Source organism: Blennius ocellaris (genome assembly GCF_963422515.1).
Source record: "Blennius ocellaris genome assembly, chromosome: 4".
NCBI lineage: Eukaryota > Metazoa > Chordata > Actinopteri > Blenniiformes > Blenniidae > Blennius > Blennius ocellaris.
In genome coordinates, this window is record NC_137653.1 from 4,796,500 (window position 1) to 4,817,542 (window position 21,043).

At 44.7% G+C, this 21,043-nt stretch overlaps 1 protein-coding gene across 1 annotated transcript in view; it reads left to right on the top strand.

Annotated features, from left to right (window-relative positions):
* LOC308128999 (plasma membrane calcium-transporting ATPase 1-like) overlaps window positions 1-10,198 on the top strand; it is a 56,645-nt gene extending 46,447 nt beyond the window's left edge. Inside the window, exons 18-20 of the mRNA XM_080494735.1 lie at window positions 293-400; window positions 1,832-2,014; window positions 9,636-10,198. Coding sequence (XP_080350861.1) covers window positions 293-400; window positions 1,832-2,014; window positions 9,636-9,881 — 537 coding nt within the window. The 3' untranslated portion in view covers window positions 9,882-10,198. The remainder of the gene's footprint in view (window positions 1-292; window positions 401-1,831; window positions 2,015-9,635) is intronic.
* Window positions 10,199-21,043: the final 10,845 nt, after the last annotated feature.

The window sequence follows — 21,043 nt, forward strand, 5'->3', positions numbered from 1 at the left end:
GGATAAAAAACATTTTAATCACTTGTCTTGTTGTTTTCTGACTGGAAATTACAGCATGAGCCAGCTGAGTATCACTTTTGTATCGCCTTGATTTTTTTTTTATTTTTTTTTTTTTACTTATGTTATTTAATCAAACACATTTTTTTCAGTGTCAGCTTGCAGATAATCGCTGTAGGTTTGAGCTTCCGTTGTGCATCAGATTCATCCACGTTTAAAGCAGTTTATTTTGATACCAAACCTTCTGAGTGTACTTTTGTAAAATTTTTTGATTATTAATTTTTTAACTCCCCAGATCATCATCGTCCAGCTTGGAGGGAAACCGTTCTCCTGCACGGCGCTGACTATTGACCAGTGGCTGTGGTGTGTGTTCATTGGCGTGGGCGAGCTGCTGTGGGGACAGGTGAGACCGCGGCCACGAGGCGTCTCCGTCTTCTCCACACACACACAAGACTTGACTTTGCGAGCACAAACGGCGCGTACCGAGCGCAGGACAAATAGGTGGATACACGAGGTCTGTGGCAGCAAACTGTTGCCTGTCACACTCGCGCTGCCGCGGCGTTGCCATCACGACCATTGCCATGGTAATGAGCTCCACACATGAAAGCAGCGCGACTCCTGTTTACGAGCACCGAGGGAAAACAAACCCAGCATGTCGGTCCCTGTGTGGATACACACACACACACACACACCCACACACACGCACACACATATGCGTGATCGTGGTAGGCAACATGCATACAGGCATGGACTTGGAAAAGCATACGTTACTCAGAAAACAAAAGTTGTTAGCAGCAGGGTTCATTCGGAGGGCAAACGCTGAGGGGAAGCGAGACGGGAAGCTGCTGACAGAGGGACTGATCTGAGGTGTGTGATTTATTTTAGAAGTAACCGAGCGAGCGAGCGGGGGGGGAGGTGACACGTATAAGAAAGCCGATATGCGGCTGGCGACTGCTATATCTTTATTGACGGAGAGCAAACAGTCCAATAGCAGCCATGCAATAAAACGAGATGGGAAAAACAAAGTACCGCACGCCTTGTTTCAGGAAAGTGGAGCGTTGTGTGAAATGGAAGACAAAATTCGTCAAGTTGGATAAAAGAAGTGAGCCACCCTCACCAGATCCTCTCAGCCGACGGCCCTCCCGCATGGCCAGGGTGGAGTTTGTCTGGAAGACATGGTGGAGATCACCCCTCTTCTTGGATATTACTCTCTTTGATGAATCAGTGAGGGATCAAATCTATCCCCTCTCACTGCACTGGATGTAACATTAAAGCATTTTAAAGGGAAACAAATGCAACTGCCTGCTAACCCGCTTGTGTTTTTGATTTAATAACTTTCAAATACAGAGATGCTGTTCAGAAGCTGTTGAGATTTATAGACCTCTATAAAAATTACCTCCAGTTTTAATATTGAGGCTTTTATTTATCTTTACCTTTACTTATTCTTTGTATTATTGTGACTTTTTTTTTTTTTCAGACTTTACAATTAAAAAAAAAAAGCATGGGTACCATACCTTGGGAATGGCTGAGCACCTCATGAATAGAAAACACATTTTTACTGATTTTATTCTCAACTATGTCAGGGATTAATTAAAATATAATAAAGTTAAGGTCACACAGATTTTGTGTAATTATCCCAACAACTAACGTATATAATTGGGATGGTAAAACTGTAATACATCTCAATTTGGTGTTCGATATCCCCGATCTCATCAGTTCCGTCAGATTAAGAGCTTTGTGGCCCCGAACCGCGCGCCGCCGGGGAAATGAGGTCAGGAATCACGAGATCAATCCCTGAACATATGTTTTTTTTTTTTCTTCGCCCCTGCTTCAGTTGATCTCGGCCATTCCCACACACCACTTGAAGTTCCTGAAGGAGGCGGGCCACGGCACCACGAAGGAGGAGATCCACGAGGAGGAGCTGACGGAGGGCGCCGACGAGATCGACCACGCCGAGATGGAGCTGAGGAGAGGTCAGATCCTCTGGTTCAGAGGTTTGAACCGCATCCAGACGCAGGTACGGTCACCCTCGGCTTCCCGCGGCGCCACCGGAGTGTCAAGCTAATGTTTTGTTTTGGCGTGAACTTTTCGTTTCTGAAAAGTGACCGGGGACTGAAGAAAACCTCCGTTGCTCTTGTAGCTCTGGAGCGTTTCAAGCCGTGTGGTTGATATTAAACTTCTGAGCGTCTAAAATGAAACTTCCTTCCCAAAAGGTCGATCGCTCGTCCTTTACCGAAAGGAAGGAAATGAAGAGAGCCGATATCCCCGACTTCCATCACATCAGCAGTTCAGAAGCCAAATGGGGCCCGACTTTTACGACGTTAATGTGGAAAGTCTGACAGACTGTTAAAAACAGGAGACGACTCACATTGAGAACCCTTTAAACTATTTCTGTATTTATCCGACCAGGATATTTCAATAAGTGCATAAGGTGGAAATATCATTTTATGTTTAGTATATATATATATATATATATATATATTTTATCCCTTAAAAATGAGAATTTCTAGTAGCTTTACTATGAGACAGACATAAATAGACATTCAGTTCCTGTTGACAGTGACCAAGTCATTTTTTCCAATGGTGTATTACAACATCCTTATCGGCGGTTATAAAAGTCCCAGCGCTGCGGTAAAACGGTGAAGCCGGGCTGCAGAAAGCGTCTCGGTATGCTTTATTGCCGAGCCGACGAAAACTTTCCAAAAAGTAATTTTCGGTTACAGTTTCCGGCCTTAACGTTGATTTATATTCCTACAGCCTCGCGTCTCCTCCTTATGTTTGTAGGTTTGATCCAGACGGCGGCTGCAACACTCTGCGCTCTCGCATTGAAATCGAATTCACATAATCAAAGCCGTACATTAAAAATCAGCGCTACACCTGAGGGGCACTCAAGTCGTCTTCTCTGGAACCGTTCGCTTCTTTCACTCATCAGTGTGTGAAGGGAAAACTAGATTATACACACACACACACACACACACACACACACACACACACACACACACACACACACTGCAGCTGTTGTCCACTTAATTTCACACTCTGCTGCAGAGCTTCAGAACAGAGGCACTTCATTAAAACACAGAAATTAAATACGTCAACTAGTGTATGACTAAAGGCTTACTGGATATTTGGACGAGTCGTTCGCGTTTGAAGCCCATATTTCAGGTATAAAAAAATTCACTTTTAAATAGTTTTGGAAGAGAAGGCATGATGTGGAACCGGTGATAAGATGCCAGGAAAAATATCTTTCGATAAGAAATAACCAAAATGTCTCGGTGTGTGTTTCACAGTGCTAAGTTTAACTCCCCTGTTTTTTGTTTTTGCTGTGTTTCCTTTTGAGTTTAACAGCGCCTGACCAAAGACCAGCACAGTCGCCTCGGGGAGGGGAAAACAAACTAACGCTTTTATTCCTCAACAGGAAGCATCATTACAGTTCATTCGTAGCAGATGACATGAAGCAGCGCCTCTGAAGCTGAACTTGAATTTACTTGTTTTACTTGCCGCTTAATGGTGTCGAAATGTCAAAAGGCTACAACGTTTAACTCGACAATAAACAGTCACTTGTGAGTAAACAACAGCGTCACAAGTCCGGAAAGCAACTTCTCTGTTTTACTTGTAAACTTCAGCCGGAGCGGTTTAGTCGGAGCTCCGTTCTGGATTTGAGTCTAAAGAGGAAGATTATGCGTCATTTCTGCGTCTCCTGGAAGCTGAGAAATTCACGTCAAGTTAAATCTCCTCGAATACCTCGTCATTCAGGAGATCCTCCACCTTTTATCCCGTGATCCCCATTAGCGCTGCGAGGCTCCCTCCTTTAGCTCCCCTATCCAGCAGCTGGATCTGTACATTTACTCTCCCTGCGGCGGATGTCTGGCGGCTCCTGTTGCCGCCTCACACGGTCGCGGTGCACTGCGGCACATGAGCGAAGTCACGCGATTAAAAACACCCTTCGTATCTGCAGAGCAGCCGTGAACACTTCGCTGCACTCGTTACCTCAAGGAGATGTTGCCGCTGAAATCGGGTCAGAGTAACTTTGCGGCATCTCGACTCCCTAACAAGAGAATGATTAAACTAATTTGGGTCACAGAGTCTGTTCATCCGGGCCATCTTTTCTTGAATTAACTTCACAGATCACCCCCGCTGCTGGAGTATCTTCACCGCTGAATCCTTTTTTTTTTTTTTTTGTTTCGCGTGAGCGAGTTCTCCTCCTGCGACAGGATCCCGGTGCTCACTGAGCGTTAGCATCTCCACAGGAAGGCCCATTCAGTCCCTATGGGCTTCATTAGCCCCGATGCTAACACCCACCTACAGCACCAGCTGCCAACACACACACACACACCACACACACACACACAGATAGATAAGTCAGATGTTTTCCTCTCTTCTTCTTTGTCCACTACAGTTTCCGTTTGACATCAGCAAGTCGCCTCACTTCCCCTCGTTCACACCAACTCTCTCCGTCTTGTATTGTTTCATTTCCAAAGCAACCATTCGTGCCTTTTGTAATCGCAATGCTCATCTAAAGAGCATTTCTCTGGCGGAGTTTCACTTTCTTTTTTAATACCAGTGGACTTTTGGGGAGAGAAAAAAGAAAAGAAAAAAAAAACAATCCTGTTTAACGAAGAGCCTCATGAATTTTCCGCTGCTTTTTATTTATTTGTCCAAAACCAAAGCTTTACTGTTTAAATAACTCTCATTTCTATTATCACAGTGTTTTTTGGGCTCAGAGAAGAAACTCTTTAAAAAAAAAAAAAAAAAAGTCGCTGTTCAACATTACACTATTAAACTACAGACTGGTTGCAAATGTCGCTGCTTTAAAATGAGACGTTCCAGAAAATCCAGCTTGAAGAGATCAGATATAGTTTTTTTTTTATATATATATTGCCTGTGTGGCCAAATCATTACTTTCCTCTAAATTAGAATGCGTCAAACTGCAGAATGAGATCAAATGGAGCTAATTTGTCATGTTTTCATGTTGATGATTGGATTATCAAGACCTTAAAGTGCAAAGGAAAACTAGACATTTGAACTCCAACATATATTCAACAAATGCAGATCCGACTCCACCAAGTAATCGGGGTTTTACGTGTCGTGATCCGGTGGTGTTGAGGGCGGAGTCGCAGTTTGATAATAACCTTGGTTCGACCGTCACGCAGCGTCACTGGAGGATGCCCCGCCAGAATAAAAGAAACAGAAACAAAAGCCCCAGACACGCTGCGGAGAAAAGAAGGGGAGCGCGTTCTTTTCTCTCCGTGGCCGTGTATCTGTAATATCAGTCCGTCGTTCCTCCTGGGATGGGAGGATGAGGGAGATGGAGGGGGGCGACGACAAAAAGAAAAAAAAAAGGCTGCAAGCTAATTAGGTTCTTATCTCTCCACGCTCCTCTTCCTGTCCTCCTCCTCTCTAATCCTGGTGGGCAGCGTTGTGCCGCTCAACGCCTCAACAGTCAAACACAGTGGGGGAATAATTGGTACAAGCGGCACCTCGCCGCCAAAACTTTATCAGTCGTTCCAAATGACACATTTCTCCTCTTCCTCCCGTCTTCTCTCCTCCTCCCTCCTGCACCGTCCACCGTTCTGAGGCTTCTTATTCCCTCTTTTCCTCTTTTTTTTTTTTCTTCCCCGGCCCCTCCGTTGTGTCTGAGGAGATGACGGCTTTCCCTCGTCGTGTTCCTCAGACTTCTCCCCCAAACCACCAAACCCCCCCCCCCCCCCCCCCCCAATTGATCTCTGCCTCATCCTCTCGTCTTCACGTCCGTCTCTCTCGGTATCGCCTCAGTGATCTTTTCTTTCTGCTGCAAATGAGCACAGTGAAGGTTATCCCACTGAAAGGTGCTTTGTGTGATTAAAAACTATGGGGGTTTTTTTTGTTGGTTTTTTTTTTACTTGCAAATGGAGACCCGAGGCTTTTCCTCCACTTTTAACAGGACTTCTTTCTCCCTTCAGAGATGGCTGAGGCACCAATTCATTTCTCTTCTTTTTTTTTTCATTTTCTTCCCCCGATGATTATACCGATCTCCTGAAACGAATGGCATCATCGGGATGAAAAAGAAGACTTTTTTTGTTTTGTTTTTGTTTTGTGGTTTCATTTAATGTGTTGAAATCTGGATGCTGGACGTCGTCTGGCAGTTTCTGATCCAGACTCATTTAAGTGGCTCAACGTTAAGCTTGTTTGCTTTGAGCAGCTGACTGATGAACTGCCGCCGACTAATGTTTCCGTTCAGCTAACAAATTTCCTCATTAATATTTTGTCACACTGCAGATTTTCACTTCTTTGTGTCTGTCCTTTTTTCCTGAATAAATCGAAATGACATCAGACCCCCCCCCCCCCTCTCCAGTTTAAGCCTTGAAACCTTTAACTTCTCTCCTTCCTCCCTGTTCTGCTCTTCTTGCCGTCTCTCTCTCTCTCTCTCTCTCTCTCTAACACTGTGTTGTGGCTGTCCCTCCTTCAGATGGATGTGGTCTATACCTTCCAGACGGGCCAGGCGGCGGTGCCCGGCGCCCTGCGCCGCCAGCCGTCCGTCGTCAGCCAGCACAATGACGCCACTGCCGCCAAAACTCTCTCTAGCCCCACCCACGTAGGGCTTAGCTCCTCCTCCTCTCTCACCAACTCGGCCGGGGCTCCGCCCCCCGCCGCCGCCGCTTCCTCCTCCACTGCAGGCAGTGAGTCGGTGACGGGAGGCCGGGTGACGGGAGGCCGGCTCACGCCGCGCCCCCCCTCCGGACCGGACCCCGTCTTCTCTTTCTCTGCTCCACCCGCATGAAAGTCTTGAGCATCGCATGGTGCGCCGGCGCTACTTCTCTGGCCGGCAGGCGTCTGCATGTCCTGAACTCATCACAAATATCCCATGGGAAAAGTTTATTTAGAATACATATTATGGGTTTTTTTGTTTTGTTTTGGGGTTTTTTTTGCACAAAGTAGTCAGAAAAGTAAAAAAAAAAAAAAAAAAACATTTTATTTGAGAATATGTAAAAAAAAACACCTAAATAGCAGCACAGTGTGCGTCTGCTAATGTGCTTTATATATATAAAGGCCCTGACAACAACTAGGTTTTCTGTAGTAAGTATTGATGAGAAAGACCAGGTACTTTATATTCATAGAAACTAAAATAAAGAATTCAGTCGAGACGTTAATGTCACAGTGTACATGATGAAATAGTCTTTTGTTTGTAAAAAAAATTTATAAATAAAAATACAGATATCGCATAGATGAAATTCCCAATTATTTACAAATACTTGAAAATCTCCCTTCTGAAGTAATTCTACAGTACATGTGTGCACAGTGGAGCCGGCTTGCAGAACTTGCTGAAACCTGAACCGTTTCCATCTCTGATCCTTCACCATCTTTTGCTGAAGCCTTTTCCTCCATCTCAATCTCTTTGTTTCATGTTTTTTTTTTTTTATACTTTCATTCCCTCCCCGTCAACCTACTGCTTCTCCTCCCGCATGTTCCCGAGATTTCCACTCTCACGTGCGTCTATTAACCCTGATGAGACTTGCTGCTTATGAGTTGGTAAGAGATCACAGCTGTTGGCGCAAGAAGAAGAAGAAGAAGAAGAGAATCCCTCTGATTCGTGACAGTCGAGAAAAAAATCCCTGTCCTATTTTCTTTGTTGTGTTTTTTTTTTTTTTTTTTTTCTCCCCTCCTCTTTCCGACTCTTTTTCTCCGAGGCATCAGCCTGGTCACCAAGATAATTTTATGGGTTAATCCTGAGCAGGGTTAAATCTGTCAGGCTCAGCAAGTCTCTCATGGTTTAACAGCCCAGAGCTTTTCAACTGCGTGTGTGTGTATGCGTGTGTGTGGCTGTGACTGTGAGTGTGTGTGACTGTGAGTATGAGTGTGTGTGACTGTGAGCGTGTGAGAGAGGTGGTTGCATGTATGCTCTAAGCTCCAGTGCTCAGCCTGCAGCTCTCCTGTGGTTCAGTAATAGAGAGCTTTGAACTGCAGGGTTATTAATTATAATGAAGAGAGTCTGCTGGTGCGTATAAATCAGTGTGATCAGCTGCAGCCTCTGTGGATTCATCACAGCGAAAACGACTTTCGGCAGCTAGAGGACAAACTCATTCCGGCTCCCGAGTGCGATTCTAGACACTTAAAACAGCAGTGTGTTGCGTCGTCTCTCCCCAAGTGTGTCTTCCTGAGGGGTGTCGGTTCTCCGACTCCGCAGCAGGACAAGAAGAACGTGCATCAGTTTGTAGTATTTATGCCGCGAGATTTAAATTAGCTGCTAATTTGTCCCAATGAAATGCAAGACCATTGAAGGCGGCACAAATCGTCACAAGAGAGACTCGGGAAGTTTGTGGACTCGTCTGACGCAAGATGTTTGAAGTTCAGACCACAATGGCTCTTTCTCTCCTGCTGCACAAACCTGCTTATTGAAGTAAAAAAAGAAACGAGATTGTGTGTGAAAATTGAAGCTTTGATTTGCCCTAAACTGAGTAAATTTGAGTTTCTCCAGTTGAGTTGCAACATGACACTCCCCTTTCTGAAATTGGTAATAATAGAAACTTTGATTTACCCTAAAGAAAATGTGCTTTGTCACAATGCAAAATACATTTACAAGTAACAAAGTTGATAAAGTAATGAATTAATATAAATGTTTCAGTCAAGTGAAAATGCTGCAATAAAATCAAAAGTACTGCGAAGTGAACCAGCTTGGTTCATTCAATGAAATACAGACTGTTAAAATAGAAATATAATAAAGCAATGTAATATAATAAAAAAAATTGATACTTAAAAATATTATATAAATAAAAGGAAAATTGTCCCAAAAAGTGCATCTTATTCAGTCATTTTAAAGTCGTCAAACTCCACTTTAAAAGGGGCACTATGATAAACATGCAAAAGAAAATGGGATGTCACGTGTGAAAGGCCAAGATGCTTCAGACGGCGTGATATTAAATAAAACCTCTTTAAGGTGAATGAAATGAAATGGGAATAACGACTAATATGATGAAATAGTTGGGGGATGTTGGGAATTCCTAATACTGATGTCCAGATATGTTGTCGGGACAAAAGGCTTAAATCCATGACGCTGCCGCCAGTCATGTGATCTGCTTCGTCTATTTTTGTTCCAACTTTTCCAAATTTCCCCCGAGAGAACCTGACAAGGTGTTCTGAAACCAGCCAATCAGTTTAGACTTAAAAATAAAACAGTTTGCAGAATCGTGTGTGTGTGTGTGTGTGTGTGTGTGTGTGTGTGTGTGTGTGTGTGTGTGTGTGTGTGTGTGTGTGTGTGTGTGTGTGTGTGTGTGTGTGTGTGTGTGTGTGTGTGTGTGTGTGTGTGTGTGTGTGTTTTTGACCCACCTGCCTGTCGGCGAGTCGTTTTGGTTGCACTTCCTGCATTCAGCTGCCCTCCGACGTCGTGTTGATATTGTTTATACCTCTCGATGTTGTTTCGTGAACATTTTGTCAACTCGCCCTCCGTTCTTATTCAAGTTCTGTTTTGTGGGATTTTGTTGTTGTTGGGTTTTTTTGCACCTCCCTGCCCAGATTCAGACACACGACCGCCACGTGTCCCATCATCATCACCCCCCCTTCCCCACCCTCCCCACCCTCGCTGCCTGTTTTGACGTGGCGCTTGCAGTAAACCTGTTTGCGTCGCTCGCCCTCTGACCGCCGCTTTCTCTCCCCGTCTGCAGATTAAGGTGGTGAACGCGTTCCGCAGCTCCCTGTACGAGGGGCTGGAGAGCCCAGAGTCCCGTAGCTCCATCCACAACTTCATGGCCCATCCCGAGTTCGTGCCCCTGTCGGAGGAGGAGGCCCGCATCCCCACCATCGAGGAGACCGGAGACGAGATCGAGCCCCTCCCCAGCTCCTCGTCCGGGGCCAGCGGAGGAGGGCAGCCGCCCCGCGCCTCCCCCCACGGCCACGAGTCCTCCATCTGAGCTCCTCCTCCCTCCCCCCTCCTCCCTCCTCCTCCTCCTCCTCCTTCTCTCCTCCCTCCTCCTTCATCAGCATCCTCCGTCACCCCGCCAAGCGAACTGTCACGCCGAGGAGGGGGAGTCATGACTCTGCTCATCCTGCACATGCTTCACATTGTGTGTCATCGCCCCCCTCCCCCCCCCCCGCCACGTTGTGTTTTTCCATACCGACCGTGGCGTCGTTCTGCCTGTAAGTCTTATCCGCCGCCGCCACCGCACACCTGCGTCCACACACAGGGCGGAGTCCCGCGTCCTCGCCGTGGGACGTCTGTCCTCGTCCATTCATGGCTTTTTTTTTTTTTTTGCTTTTCTTTTTTTTTTTTTTTTTTTTGAGGTTTTTTTTTTTTTTTTACTTGACAATCCCTTTGAAGAAGCTTTTAAAAAGTTGTTGGGCTTAATCTTGCAGGACTCACAGCAGCGTGTTCATCCTTCCTCCATTCCTTTCGTTCCCGCGTCCTCGGAAGTGGGCGGGAAAAAACAACAACAACAAAAAAAACACGGCACCGGACTTTTATGAGTGCAGTGACTCCGATGTACATATACGCTTCTGCTCTTCTTCACAGCTGCAAGCCGGGTTTGGTGATCAGAAAGAAGATTTTTAGGCAAATGCAAAATTGTAACCTTTTTGATTTTTTTGTTTTTGTTTTTATTCCACAATGTCTGTTATGCGTTTGTTTGTTTTTTTAATGAATGTTAAAGGATAGTTGATTCAGCCTCCTGAGAATGTCTTGTGAGTGCGTGTGACACTACAGTCTTCAAGTTTAAACTGTTTTAAACAAACAAAAAAAAGGTGTTCTTCCCTTTATCATGTCTGTATGTGTTGAGTTTTTAATTTTTTTTTTTTTTTTTTTTTTTTAATCTGCTGCGTTGCATGTGGAAGGACGGAAGGTTTTAACCCACCCCAAAAACACAGAAGGTGGCGGTGTGTCCCGAGAGGGTTCTCTTTCACTGGGTGTCAGACTTTCATCTCATCCAGTCAGGGTTCTGGTTCTCTCTGCCCCCCTCCCCCTCCCCCCCCCCCCCCCCCCCTCACACACACACACACACACACACACACACACTTACTCTAGTCGGATGCATGTTTTGTTTCTGTCGTGTTGAGTCGCATGAAAAAAAAAAAAAACAACTTTGGGAATGAATACTTGGGTCTCTTTGTTTTGACAACCACGTTTGTTCGTCCGTTTCGGAGCGACGCAGACCCTCCCATCCCGCGGGTCCGAGCGTTCCGGTCGCCCACGGCAACGGGCTCGTCGATTCTCCCGGCGGAGGCCCGGGCCAGTCGAGTCTTTTAACGGGCCGTTGTGAGATGATTTACAGGTCTTAAAGGTTTGACCTCCGCTGCCACTGGGAGATGAAACATCCGATCTCTTGCCGGTTTGAAGGAACGAAGTCGGCTTGAAGCTGGTTAAGATCCGCCAGAGCAAATTACAAAATGTGCTTTCAATGAGATTTGAGCGTCGTCTCCAGCGAAAACAGCCGAGTGTCGATGACGGGAGTCAGAATGGGAGGCCGTAGACACAGAAGCGTGTTACACACTCGTTAATATCCTTTGACCTTAAGAACAAGACAGGCTTTAACGTCGTCACCGGCAGACGCTCGCCCGACGGCCGCAGCATCGACGAGTCCATTTTTTTTGTGCGTCGGCGCCGGAGGTTCGGTTCGGCAGTTTCGTGGAGGGAAGCGAAGCTCCGAACAAAGTCTGGACCGTCTGCCTGTGTTTCAAGCTAATCTTAGTACCACGCCCTGATATTTCTGTTCCCTCGTTACCGAACCGGGCCGGCGGCGGCGTCTGATTGACGAGCGGCGGCGCCGAGGTTAACGGGAGACGGTCGACGTCGCCAGTCGGCCCAGAGAGTTAAATCCACTGTGCCCCACCCCCCACCACCCCCCCGATACTTCCTGCTTCACACGGTCCACAGATTACGGTCTTAAAAGAAAAAAAGGAATCCTCCAATCAGAAGCAGCGACGCGTCGAACCCCCCCCCCCTTCTTAGTCTGTCGAGCAGCCATCGATGACCTCGTACACGTTATTGAAGTAATTTGCTACGACGTACTGCCATATTTCCAGCTCCCTCTCGTCACGACTCGGTTCCCCCCCCTCCACCCCCCCCCCCTCTCTGATGAGCTTTTTCTATGTAACTCAGAGCCATATTTTATAGGTTGTCTGTATTGTTTTTTAATCTCATTGTTCTCGAGGTTTCCTTTGGACTTTCTCACAGCCCAACCCCCTAACCCCCCCCCCTCCTCTTCCGGGCCCTTTACTCCGAACACGACCAAAAAAAAAAGCAACGGAGAAAAATCTTCAGTCGTCACTGCCGAACCGCGTTTAAAGGACCTCTACAATGTTTACATGAAAAGCGAGTCGGCTGGCAGTTCTGCCTGCGCTTCTCTCATCCGACCACTTCCCTTCCATTCCCTTGCTTTCCTGGAAAATCTTTCGAGTTACTACTTTAAACTAGACGGGGGGGGGGGGAAGTCTTTCTTGCATGGTTTTCATATAAAAACTCAATGTTTTGCTCATTTTTTACAATTCTTCTGTATTTTTATATTAAGTACTTTTTAATATTTTGGAGATATATGAATATATATGTATAGGCTGAAGAGTTTGGTGACAGTGCAGTACATGAATGAGACGAATCTACCGTGGACTCTGTCTTTTTACAGCTCTCTAAATATTTATGCCACGTGTCGTCGCCGTCGTCGTCGTCTTGGTCACCTGATGTTAGGGCTCAGAAACCTGCAGTGACTTGTTTACTTCCTGTCGGCCGCTCAATTGGAAACTCCACAACGTTGATCTCATAAGCCCCTCCCCCTTTTTACATGAGTATATCCAACTAATTATCCAAGATGATGTGACGCACTACACGCTACGCAGATTCCGCTCCCACTCCGGCAAATGCAAACGTGGAGACACGCAGACGTGTCGAGCATTAAACGGGAGTGTGTGATTGTTTATCCAACCTCTGGGTTTGTTTTGTTTCTGTTGGGTTTTTTTTTTCAGTTTGCCAGGCGTCGGGAGTCGGCAACTTTTAAAGAGGACCGACGCCGCGTCTCGCCTCAAGCTCCGCCCCCTCGAGTTCGATCTTGACTGAAACCGATGAGATTTGACCTCTGACCTCAGATATATCTGAACGTGGATCCCTGTGAGTTTGGACCTCCCGCTCCGGCGGCGACCCAGTCCAGAGAGTTCCAGAGAACTTTTAAAAAACGTGCTAAAAAAAGTCCCTAAAAACCTTAAACTCTCCATTCATTTCTCAGTATTTGATCGTTTTTCGGCACAAGCTGCCGTCGCTTCGCAAACAACCTGTGGAAAAAGTTAAATTTCTCCGATTTGAACCCGTTTTCCCAACGAGCAGCATCTTTCCCGGCGAAGTCGCAGGGGGCGGAGCTTGCCTCGTTTAATTCCGACTTTAAATTTGTAGGTCAAACTTCGGAGGAGGCGGAGCCTGCGACCGGACTGCAGCTGTAACCAATCATTTGGTTTTCTATGTACACACACGACTTCAGAGCTTCTTTTTTTTTGTTTCGCCCGGGAAGAGTGCAGGAACCGTCGCCTCCTCTTCCGTGTCGTGTGTTTGGTGGTTCTAAATCACACACACACACACACACACACACACACACACTCGCATTGCGAACGATGCGTTTCCTCTTTGTTTCGTCCTGCTGAACGCCTGTTCTCCTGCAGTTAGTACAATGTAAATATTGTCTTATCAGTGAATGAGGTGAAGTTGCCGTCTGTGTCGGGGGTGACGGGATGTAGGAGGGGGGGAGGGGGGAGGGGGGCAATCAGCCAATCATCACCCTGCAAAGCTTTAAGATTATTCAGCCAAAGTCGTTTTTATTTCTTCCCCCTTTTCACATCTCCTCTTCTCCTGCACACGTTTTGTCATATAACCCTCCCCCCCTATCCCACCCTACCTTTCTGGATTAGATCGCCCCCCCCCACACCCCCCCACCCACCCCAGCTGCCTCGGCCTCCATGGCGGTCGTCTGTTGGACTGGTTGCCCTCACGTCATCACGCCGGGCGCACAGCTCAGCCAATCAGACGCTTTGTTTGTGCGTCTGGTTTTCAGCCATGTCACAGATATTCAAAACAAACAAACAAAAGAAAGAAAGAAACAGTCCAGACGAGACTCCGAATCGGACTGTAAGTAGAAAATCTTCACCTGGATTTCTTTTTTTTTTTTTTTTCTCTCCTGAAGGTTGATTTTTTTTTCTTTTTTTCTCCTCTGGACGGGGTTTGCTGCAGTTTTCCATCAGGACTTCTGAGACGAAGAAGGAGTTGACTTGGTTGCTTCCTTTTCAGAGCACTGCCTTTTCTCAAAACCACTTCCTGTCGGTGGATTAAAATTTTCTTTCTTTCTTTCTTTCGTTCTTCCTTTCTTTCCCAAGAACCTTCACTTCAAAAGTCACAAACAAGGTTCAAACAAACTGGAATATCGCAGCTGGACGTCATAACCACTAAACACTTTTATCTCTAGATTTATACTATATATATTTATGTCGAGTGTTTGCACACACCTGATATAAATGCATAGGTATGATGAATCAAATGGTTTCTCAGTTGGACTTCATTGCAAAAAAAAAGACTGACGTTTTTGTTTTGTTTTTTTTCCTGTAATTACTATGATACACAGTAATAGGCGTTGGTGTTATTTTTGTAAAAACATAATATCATCTATGTGGCATGCATGACATATATACAAAATTTGGTGGTTTTAAAGCAATATGTCCAACCTGGTGCGATTGGTTCTGTCGTGTTCTGTGTAGCCTAAAGCCACTCTGTACGAAAAGAAATATAAGGAAAAAAAAAACAAAAAAAACTAAACGAGACAAAAAGAAGACAAAAAAAAAAAAAAGAAAGTGCATTTGGATAAAAACTTAACTGTTCAGTATCTGTGTTCAATGTTCTGTGTTCTGCATGTTTTGGTATGGAATGAAACATCCCAAATGTTGACTTTGTTTTTCCAAATGAATCTCACAAACACAAGCCCCGAACACACGCAACATTACACACTCTCTACACACACACACACACACACGTATTTGCACTGTGAGGTGAAACACACTGAGGAAATTAAAACTGTGTGACTTCTGGTGGATGGATTGACGAAAGATAAAGATTCTTCTTTTTCTGTTTGAATTTTATCATCTTTTTTTTTTTTAAACTGAAGCTCTCACCCTCCTCTTCCTCCTCTTCCTCCCATCACACCATGAAACACTCTGATTTCCAGGCTCTCAGAAAGGCGTCGTCGTCCCGCCGGTAACATCCCTCCACCCCTCCATCATCCTCCTGCTTCTCAATCCAGGAGTTTTTTTTATCTGTTTTCTCATTCAACCTGTGGAATGTTTTGCGTTTTTGTTTGTTTTTTTCAACCCGGCCGATAAATCCAACAACACCCGACACAAAACGAGAGTTTTTACAGATTCATCCTGCACCGAATTTCACTTTAAATTGAATCGCGAGGTTTCAACTAAACACCGTTTCTTTAAATGAAATTGAGTCAAACCCTCCCATAGGCACTTTTTCTGCGTGATTTGACCAAGTTAATAATCAGATATTCACATTTTACTCACAGAAAGTTTCGGTACTCTTCGATTTGATTATTCCGTCCTGAACGTTTATTTACGTGTTCGTTGTCATTGACGACAAAATGAAGCGCGATCATATGAAGGGAGTCCGCTTTAAGATAGAACTCAGTGAAACGTTGGACAGGTTTACCTTTCTTACTGTGCGGGGGGGCTTTTTTTTTTGGTTTTTTTTTTCTATAAGCATTACCGTGGCAACGTGAAGTTTTGCATCACAGTGGAAATGAATGAAGTGAATAAGGCGTGAAATCTGACAGCAGGGCTGCTGACGCAATAAAAACACTGAAGTTGAGGATGCGGATTGCTCACGGTGCAACCAAAAATCTTTTATGGTGGTTTTAACATTTTTTTTTTTTTTTTTTTAACTTTCCTGCATGGAGATCGAATAACAATCCATCCTGTACTTGTCTGATAAAGGGCTGAAAGTACTGGAGGTTTTTTTTTATCCCTTCCAGTGAAACTTTACTCCTCGAGGTGATTCAATCTGACCTGAAAGAGTTCGCTTCTGGATGATCTCCCAAGTATTTACCATTCATACCAGTTCTTTGAAAGTCCCCCACCGTTTTAATTTGAATATCAAACCCAATGAGTTAAGATGCTGTCAGAAACTCGTTATTATTGGCATTTAGCATCAAGCTCACAACCATGTATTGTTTTAATAATTCCTAATATTCTGACCGTCTCCTCCAACACTCTAAAACACTAAATGTTCCCCGATGAGAGAAACGCCGCCATGAGACTGTATTTCAAACTCGTGTCACGGTCGTTTTTCCAGCATTCACAGCCTCCTTTGCACACACATTCCGATTTCCCCCCTCCAAATCGCTTCAATCCACCTTATTTCCCATCTTTGCAGCTCAATATTTTTTTTGTTGGATTCGTGACCAAAATAGCAAAACTCCTTGACGTTCCGCATCAAGCCGGTGAAACGTGGGATGAGGCCTCGGGTGTCTTTTGTCCTGCTCTGCAGATTCAGAGCTTCAGCTGTGATTTTTTTTGTTTTTCGAGCCAAAATAAAACTTCCTGTGCTTCCCTGAATGAGAGTGTGTGTGTGTGTTTGTGTGTCTCTTGAGTGTGTGTGTGTGCTGGCTCGGTGAAGAGTGTGTTTCCTCAGTGTGTGTGTCACCTGCTCCCCCGTTTTGCTCTCATCGGCCTCCTGTTTGCTTCAATCTATGCAACAGAATCCTCCAGTTCGGCTCCGGTGGTTCATTTCACCTCCTTCCTCTCCCTCACACACTCACTCGCTCCGTACACTCGTCTCCGTCTTTACCTGCTTTTTATTTTTTGGGTTTTTCGCGCGTTTCAGTTGTTTGTACAGACAGAACTGCGACACCTGTACACTGATGTATGTATATGTGCGTTTATGTGTATGCGTGTGTGTGCGTGTGCGTGTATACGCACACACACACACACACACACACACACACAAACAAACGCTCACACTGTTTTCTTTACTCTTTTGTAAGATATGATCATGTGGAATGCCTTTGGTCTTAGTGTCATGTCGTTTGAACTTAAGCTGAACAAAAGATGATAATCAAGCAACTGAGTAAAAGTTGTTACATAAATATATATAAATATATATATAATATATAAATATATACAAATCTATATACATAAAAATAAAGCCATTGGAATTTGAAATAAATCTGTGTCAGGTTGTGATTATTGTTTTCACATGAGGGGAATATTTTATTTATTTATTTATTTATTTATTCAAATGAATGAAAGAAGCCATATGTTGGTTTTGGAGTCGCTGCACAGCGTTTTGTAAATGTGCTGCACTTGCAATCCATTTTAGAGATTTCAAATTGAGCCGCTCACCATCGAGCATCATAAAGTAACCAAAGAGTACAACAAGTATCAGATTACTCTCATTATTACATTGGGATCACGTCAAGCAGCTTGCAGAGCTGCCGTCTCATTCGCTGCTTATCAGAGCTGAACGTTATCAGAAGTCTGTGTTACAGTTTCACTTAACTCCTGTTCGCCGGAAGTAGAGCAGCTCACTGTGTCAGGAGACATGGCATCAGACGGCCCTTTTTAAAAATGTGGTTTTAGATTTAAAATCACGGACGGCAGACAACTTCCTCCAGCTCATCAAGGACAGAACTGAGGTTTTAGTTTTCGGTCCTGAAGGCCAGAGAGAGCAGGTTTTTACTGTCACTGCAGAACTTTTATTCCCCATATTAAGAATATAACAAAAACAAGATTTTTATCACTTTGGCCAGCAGGAGGCGCTGTGATGCTTTTATCTCCGTCAACTTTCAGCTGCTGCAAGAATTCAACAGCATGAGTGACGAAGACCAGAAGACGGGGACATTACACCGGTTTTAATGTCACTGCATTGGCTCCCCCTGCGTTTCAGGATTGATTTTAACATTTTATTATTAGTTTTTAAAAGTCTTAATGGTCTTGGGCCTTCTTATCTTTCTGGGGGCCGTTGTGGCAGGGCCCCAGATAGCTGTATTAGCTGTGGCTCCTCTCCATGTGGTCGCCCCACGAGGGTGGTGTTTTATTTCCCCCCCTTTTTTTTTAAAGTGTGTGAAGCACTTTGTGCGACAATTAATTTGTATGAAAAGTGCTACATAAATAAAGTATGATTTGATTAACATTAATCTGGATCTGCAGCGTGGATCATTGCCATCAGAATCGGGCAAAACTTAGGGAAACTTTTCAAATAATGGTAATTATATTAATTTTTAAAAAAATTACATCAATCATTTTTGGATAAACACGTTAAGTAGCGTCACACTTCATCGTATTAAATCTGCTTGTTGCGGCTCTTTGCCAGTGTGGTTGTCGTGAACACTTCGGCCTCCAGGGGGCGTCATCCAGCTGTCCTGTCCTGATGAGTCACAATCCAGACCTCCTCTTCTGCAGCAGAGCTTCAGCTGCTCGGTTCAACACTGCCACCGTGTGGACAGAGGCGGTGTTACCTTAACTTCTTCTTCTTCTTCTTCTTCGTCTTCTTCTTCTTCTTCGTCTTCTTCTTCTTCTTCTTGATGAGCTTTTACTGTAGAGAACCTAGAGATGATAGTGTAGAGAACCTAGATATATTGTGTATAGAACCTAGAGCTGTTAGTTAGAGAACCTAGATATGTTAATGTAGAGAACCGAGATATGGTAGTGTAGAGAACCTAGAGATGTTAGAGAACCTAGAGATGATAATACAGAGAACCGAGAGATGTTAATGTAGAGAACCTAGAGATATTACTGTAGAGAACCTAGAGATGTTATTTAGAGAACCTAGATATGTTAGTGTAGAGAACCTAGAGATGTTAATGTAGAGAATCTAGAGATGGTAGTTAGGGAACCTAGAGATGTTAAAATAGAGAACCTAGAGATGTTATTTAGAGAACCTAGAGATGTTAATGTAGAGAACCTCAGATGTTAGTTAGAGAACCTAGAGCTGTTCGTGTAGAGAACCTAGAGATGTTAGTTAGAGAACCTAGAACTATTAGTGTAGAGAGCCTAGAGATGTTAGTTAGAGAACCTAGAGCTGTTAGTGTCGAGAACCTAGAGATGTTAGTTAGAGAACCTAGAGCTGTTCGTGTAGAGAACCTAGAGATGTTAGTTAGAGAACCTAGAGATGTTAATGTAGAGAACCTAGATATTTTTAACCTAGAGCTATTAGTGTAGAGAGCCTAGAGATGTTAGTGTGGAGAACCTATATATGTTAGTGTGGAGAACCTAGAGATGTTAGTGTAGAGAACCTAGAGTAGAACAACCACACAGATACAAGGCGAAGGTGAAGTCATCAGGCCTTGTCTGCTAAAGAATCTTCCTCCTCGTCACTGAAGTTCTCTGGTCGTGATCCACCAACTCACTTCCTCTCAATTCTTACATATTTTAAGTCAGAAAAAAAAAAAAGGGATTGTTTGGTCTTTTGTCCAGTGGAGTTTCCTCACACCGCCGTCATTCTCTCCCCAATGGCATCTCTTAATGGCCGACATTCCTCGGTGAGGGGAAACTCGTCGTCAAGATGGCCGCGTGTCTCACGGCGACGGCGGCGGCGCCGCAGCAACCCAACGCCGCCAGCGACTTTGGATTAATTGGCGTCGAGGCGGCGGCGGTTGTCGCGATGACGAGTCGAGCTCCAGGCGACAAACATCTCCCAACGACGTGGCCGAAGTTTAAACCCAAGCCCACGAGCAAGGCGGCCGGCGTTGGGGTTCACCCGTGTCACCTCATTCTTCACCTTCACAGTCACACTCGACCTAACAACCACATGACGACCCGGGAATAGAAAAAATAGATATTATCCAGTTAAAAATCCATTTTAGTCCCATTTTCAAAATATTATGTGAAAAGTGTGAGTGTGTGTGTGTGTGTGTGTGTGTGCATGCGTGTAGGTGTGTGTGTGTGCGTGCATGTGTGTGTGGCGTGTGTGTGTGTCAGAGGGCTGTATAAAAGGTCTGCAGGTCGTATCTGAAGTCACTTCAGCGTCTGAGCGTTAGAAGAGCTGCCGTCACCATCAACGTAAGTACCTTTTTAAAACGTACCTTTTTAAAACGGACCTTTTTAAAACCTACCTTTTTAAAACGTACCTTTTTAAAATGGACCTTTTTAAAACGGACCTTTTTAATACCAACCTCTGTGGAGGAACGATCGTTTATATTTGTGACGCAACAACTTTTACTCCTAAAGTTTATGGGGAGTTTTGGAAAAGATGGGCACATTTTCTTGAATAGAAATATAAAGCTTTATTTGCATTGTGGTTTTGATTCTTTAAAAAAATAAAATAAAAATAAAAATCAGTGTTCGACACCTGATTGGTTTCTGAGTTTTGATAGTTCAACACTTGTTAAGTACAATTTGTCTGTAAGACGTGTCAGTACACTGAGCAGACGACACATTCTAGTCTTTATTGTCTTTATTTTTTTATGTTTGCTGGTGAAGTAATCCAAAAGTAACTAAAAGTACTCTGCTACGTTGCTTTTTTTATTTTATTTTTTTATTTTAGTAAGTTACTGATTACATTTTTTTGTCAACTAACTTGCAATTATAACGGATTACAGTTTTCAAGTAACGAGTGAAGAGTATGGATAGTATACTTTCTCTTTTTTGTCTCATCTTCTCCTTTTCTAATGAATCTCTACTTTCACCAGTCAAATAATCGACGAATCCCGACTCGTCTCATGCGGAAGAATCAGAATCAGAATCTGAGCAGGTTTTTGTTGTGTTCTTCTTGTTGTGCTGCAGAAGATGCCGTCGTCCCACAGGCCCGTCGCCCGGTGGCTCGCCGTCACGCTGCTCGTCGTGTTTACGGCGTCGGGTCGGTGTCAACCGAACGAGAGGTGAGGCCGCCGGTCGTTTCCCACGCCTCCCGGTTAGAGTGTAGTGATCAATCAGTGAGAGAGTCTTCTCCCCCGCAGCCGCCGCGCCGTCACCGAACACCAGCTGATGCACGACCGGGGACGAAACATCCAGAGTCTGAAGAGGCTCATCTGGCTGTCCAGCGCCATCGAGGGTCTGCACACCGCACAGACCCGCTCCACCGCCTTCGGCCCCGTGAAGGTCCTGGACTTGACCC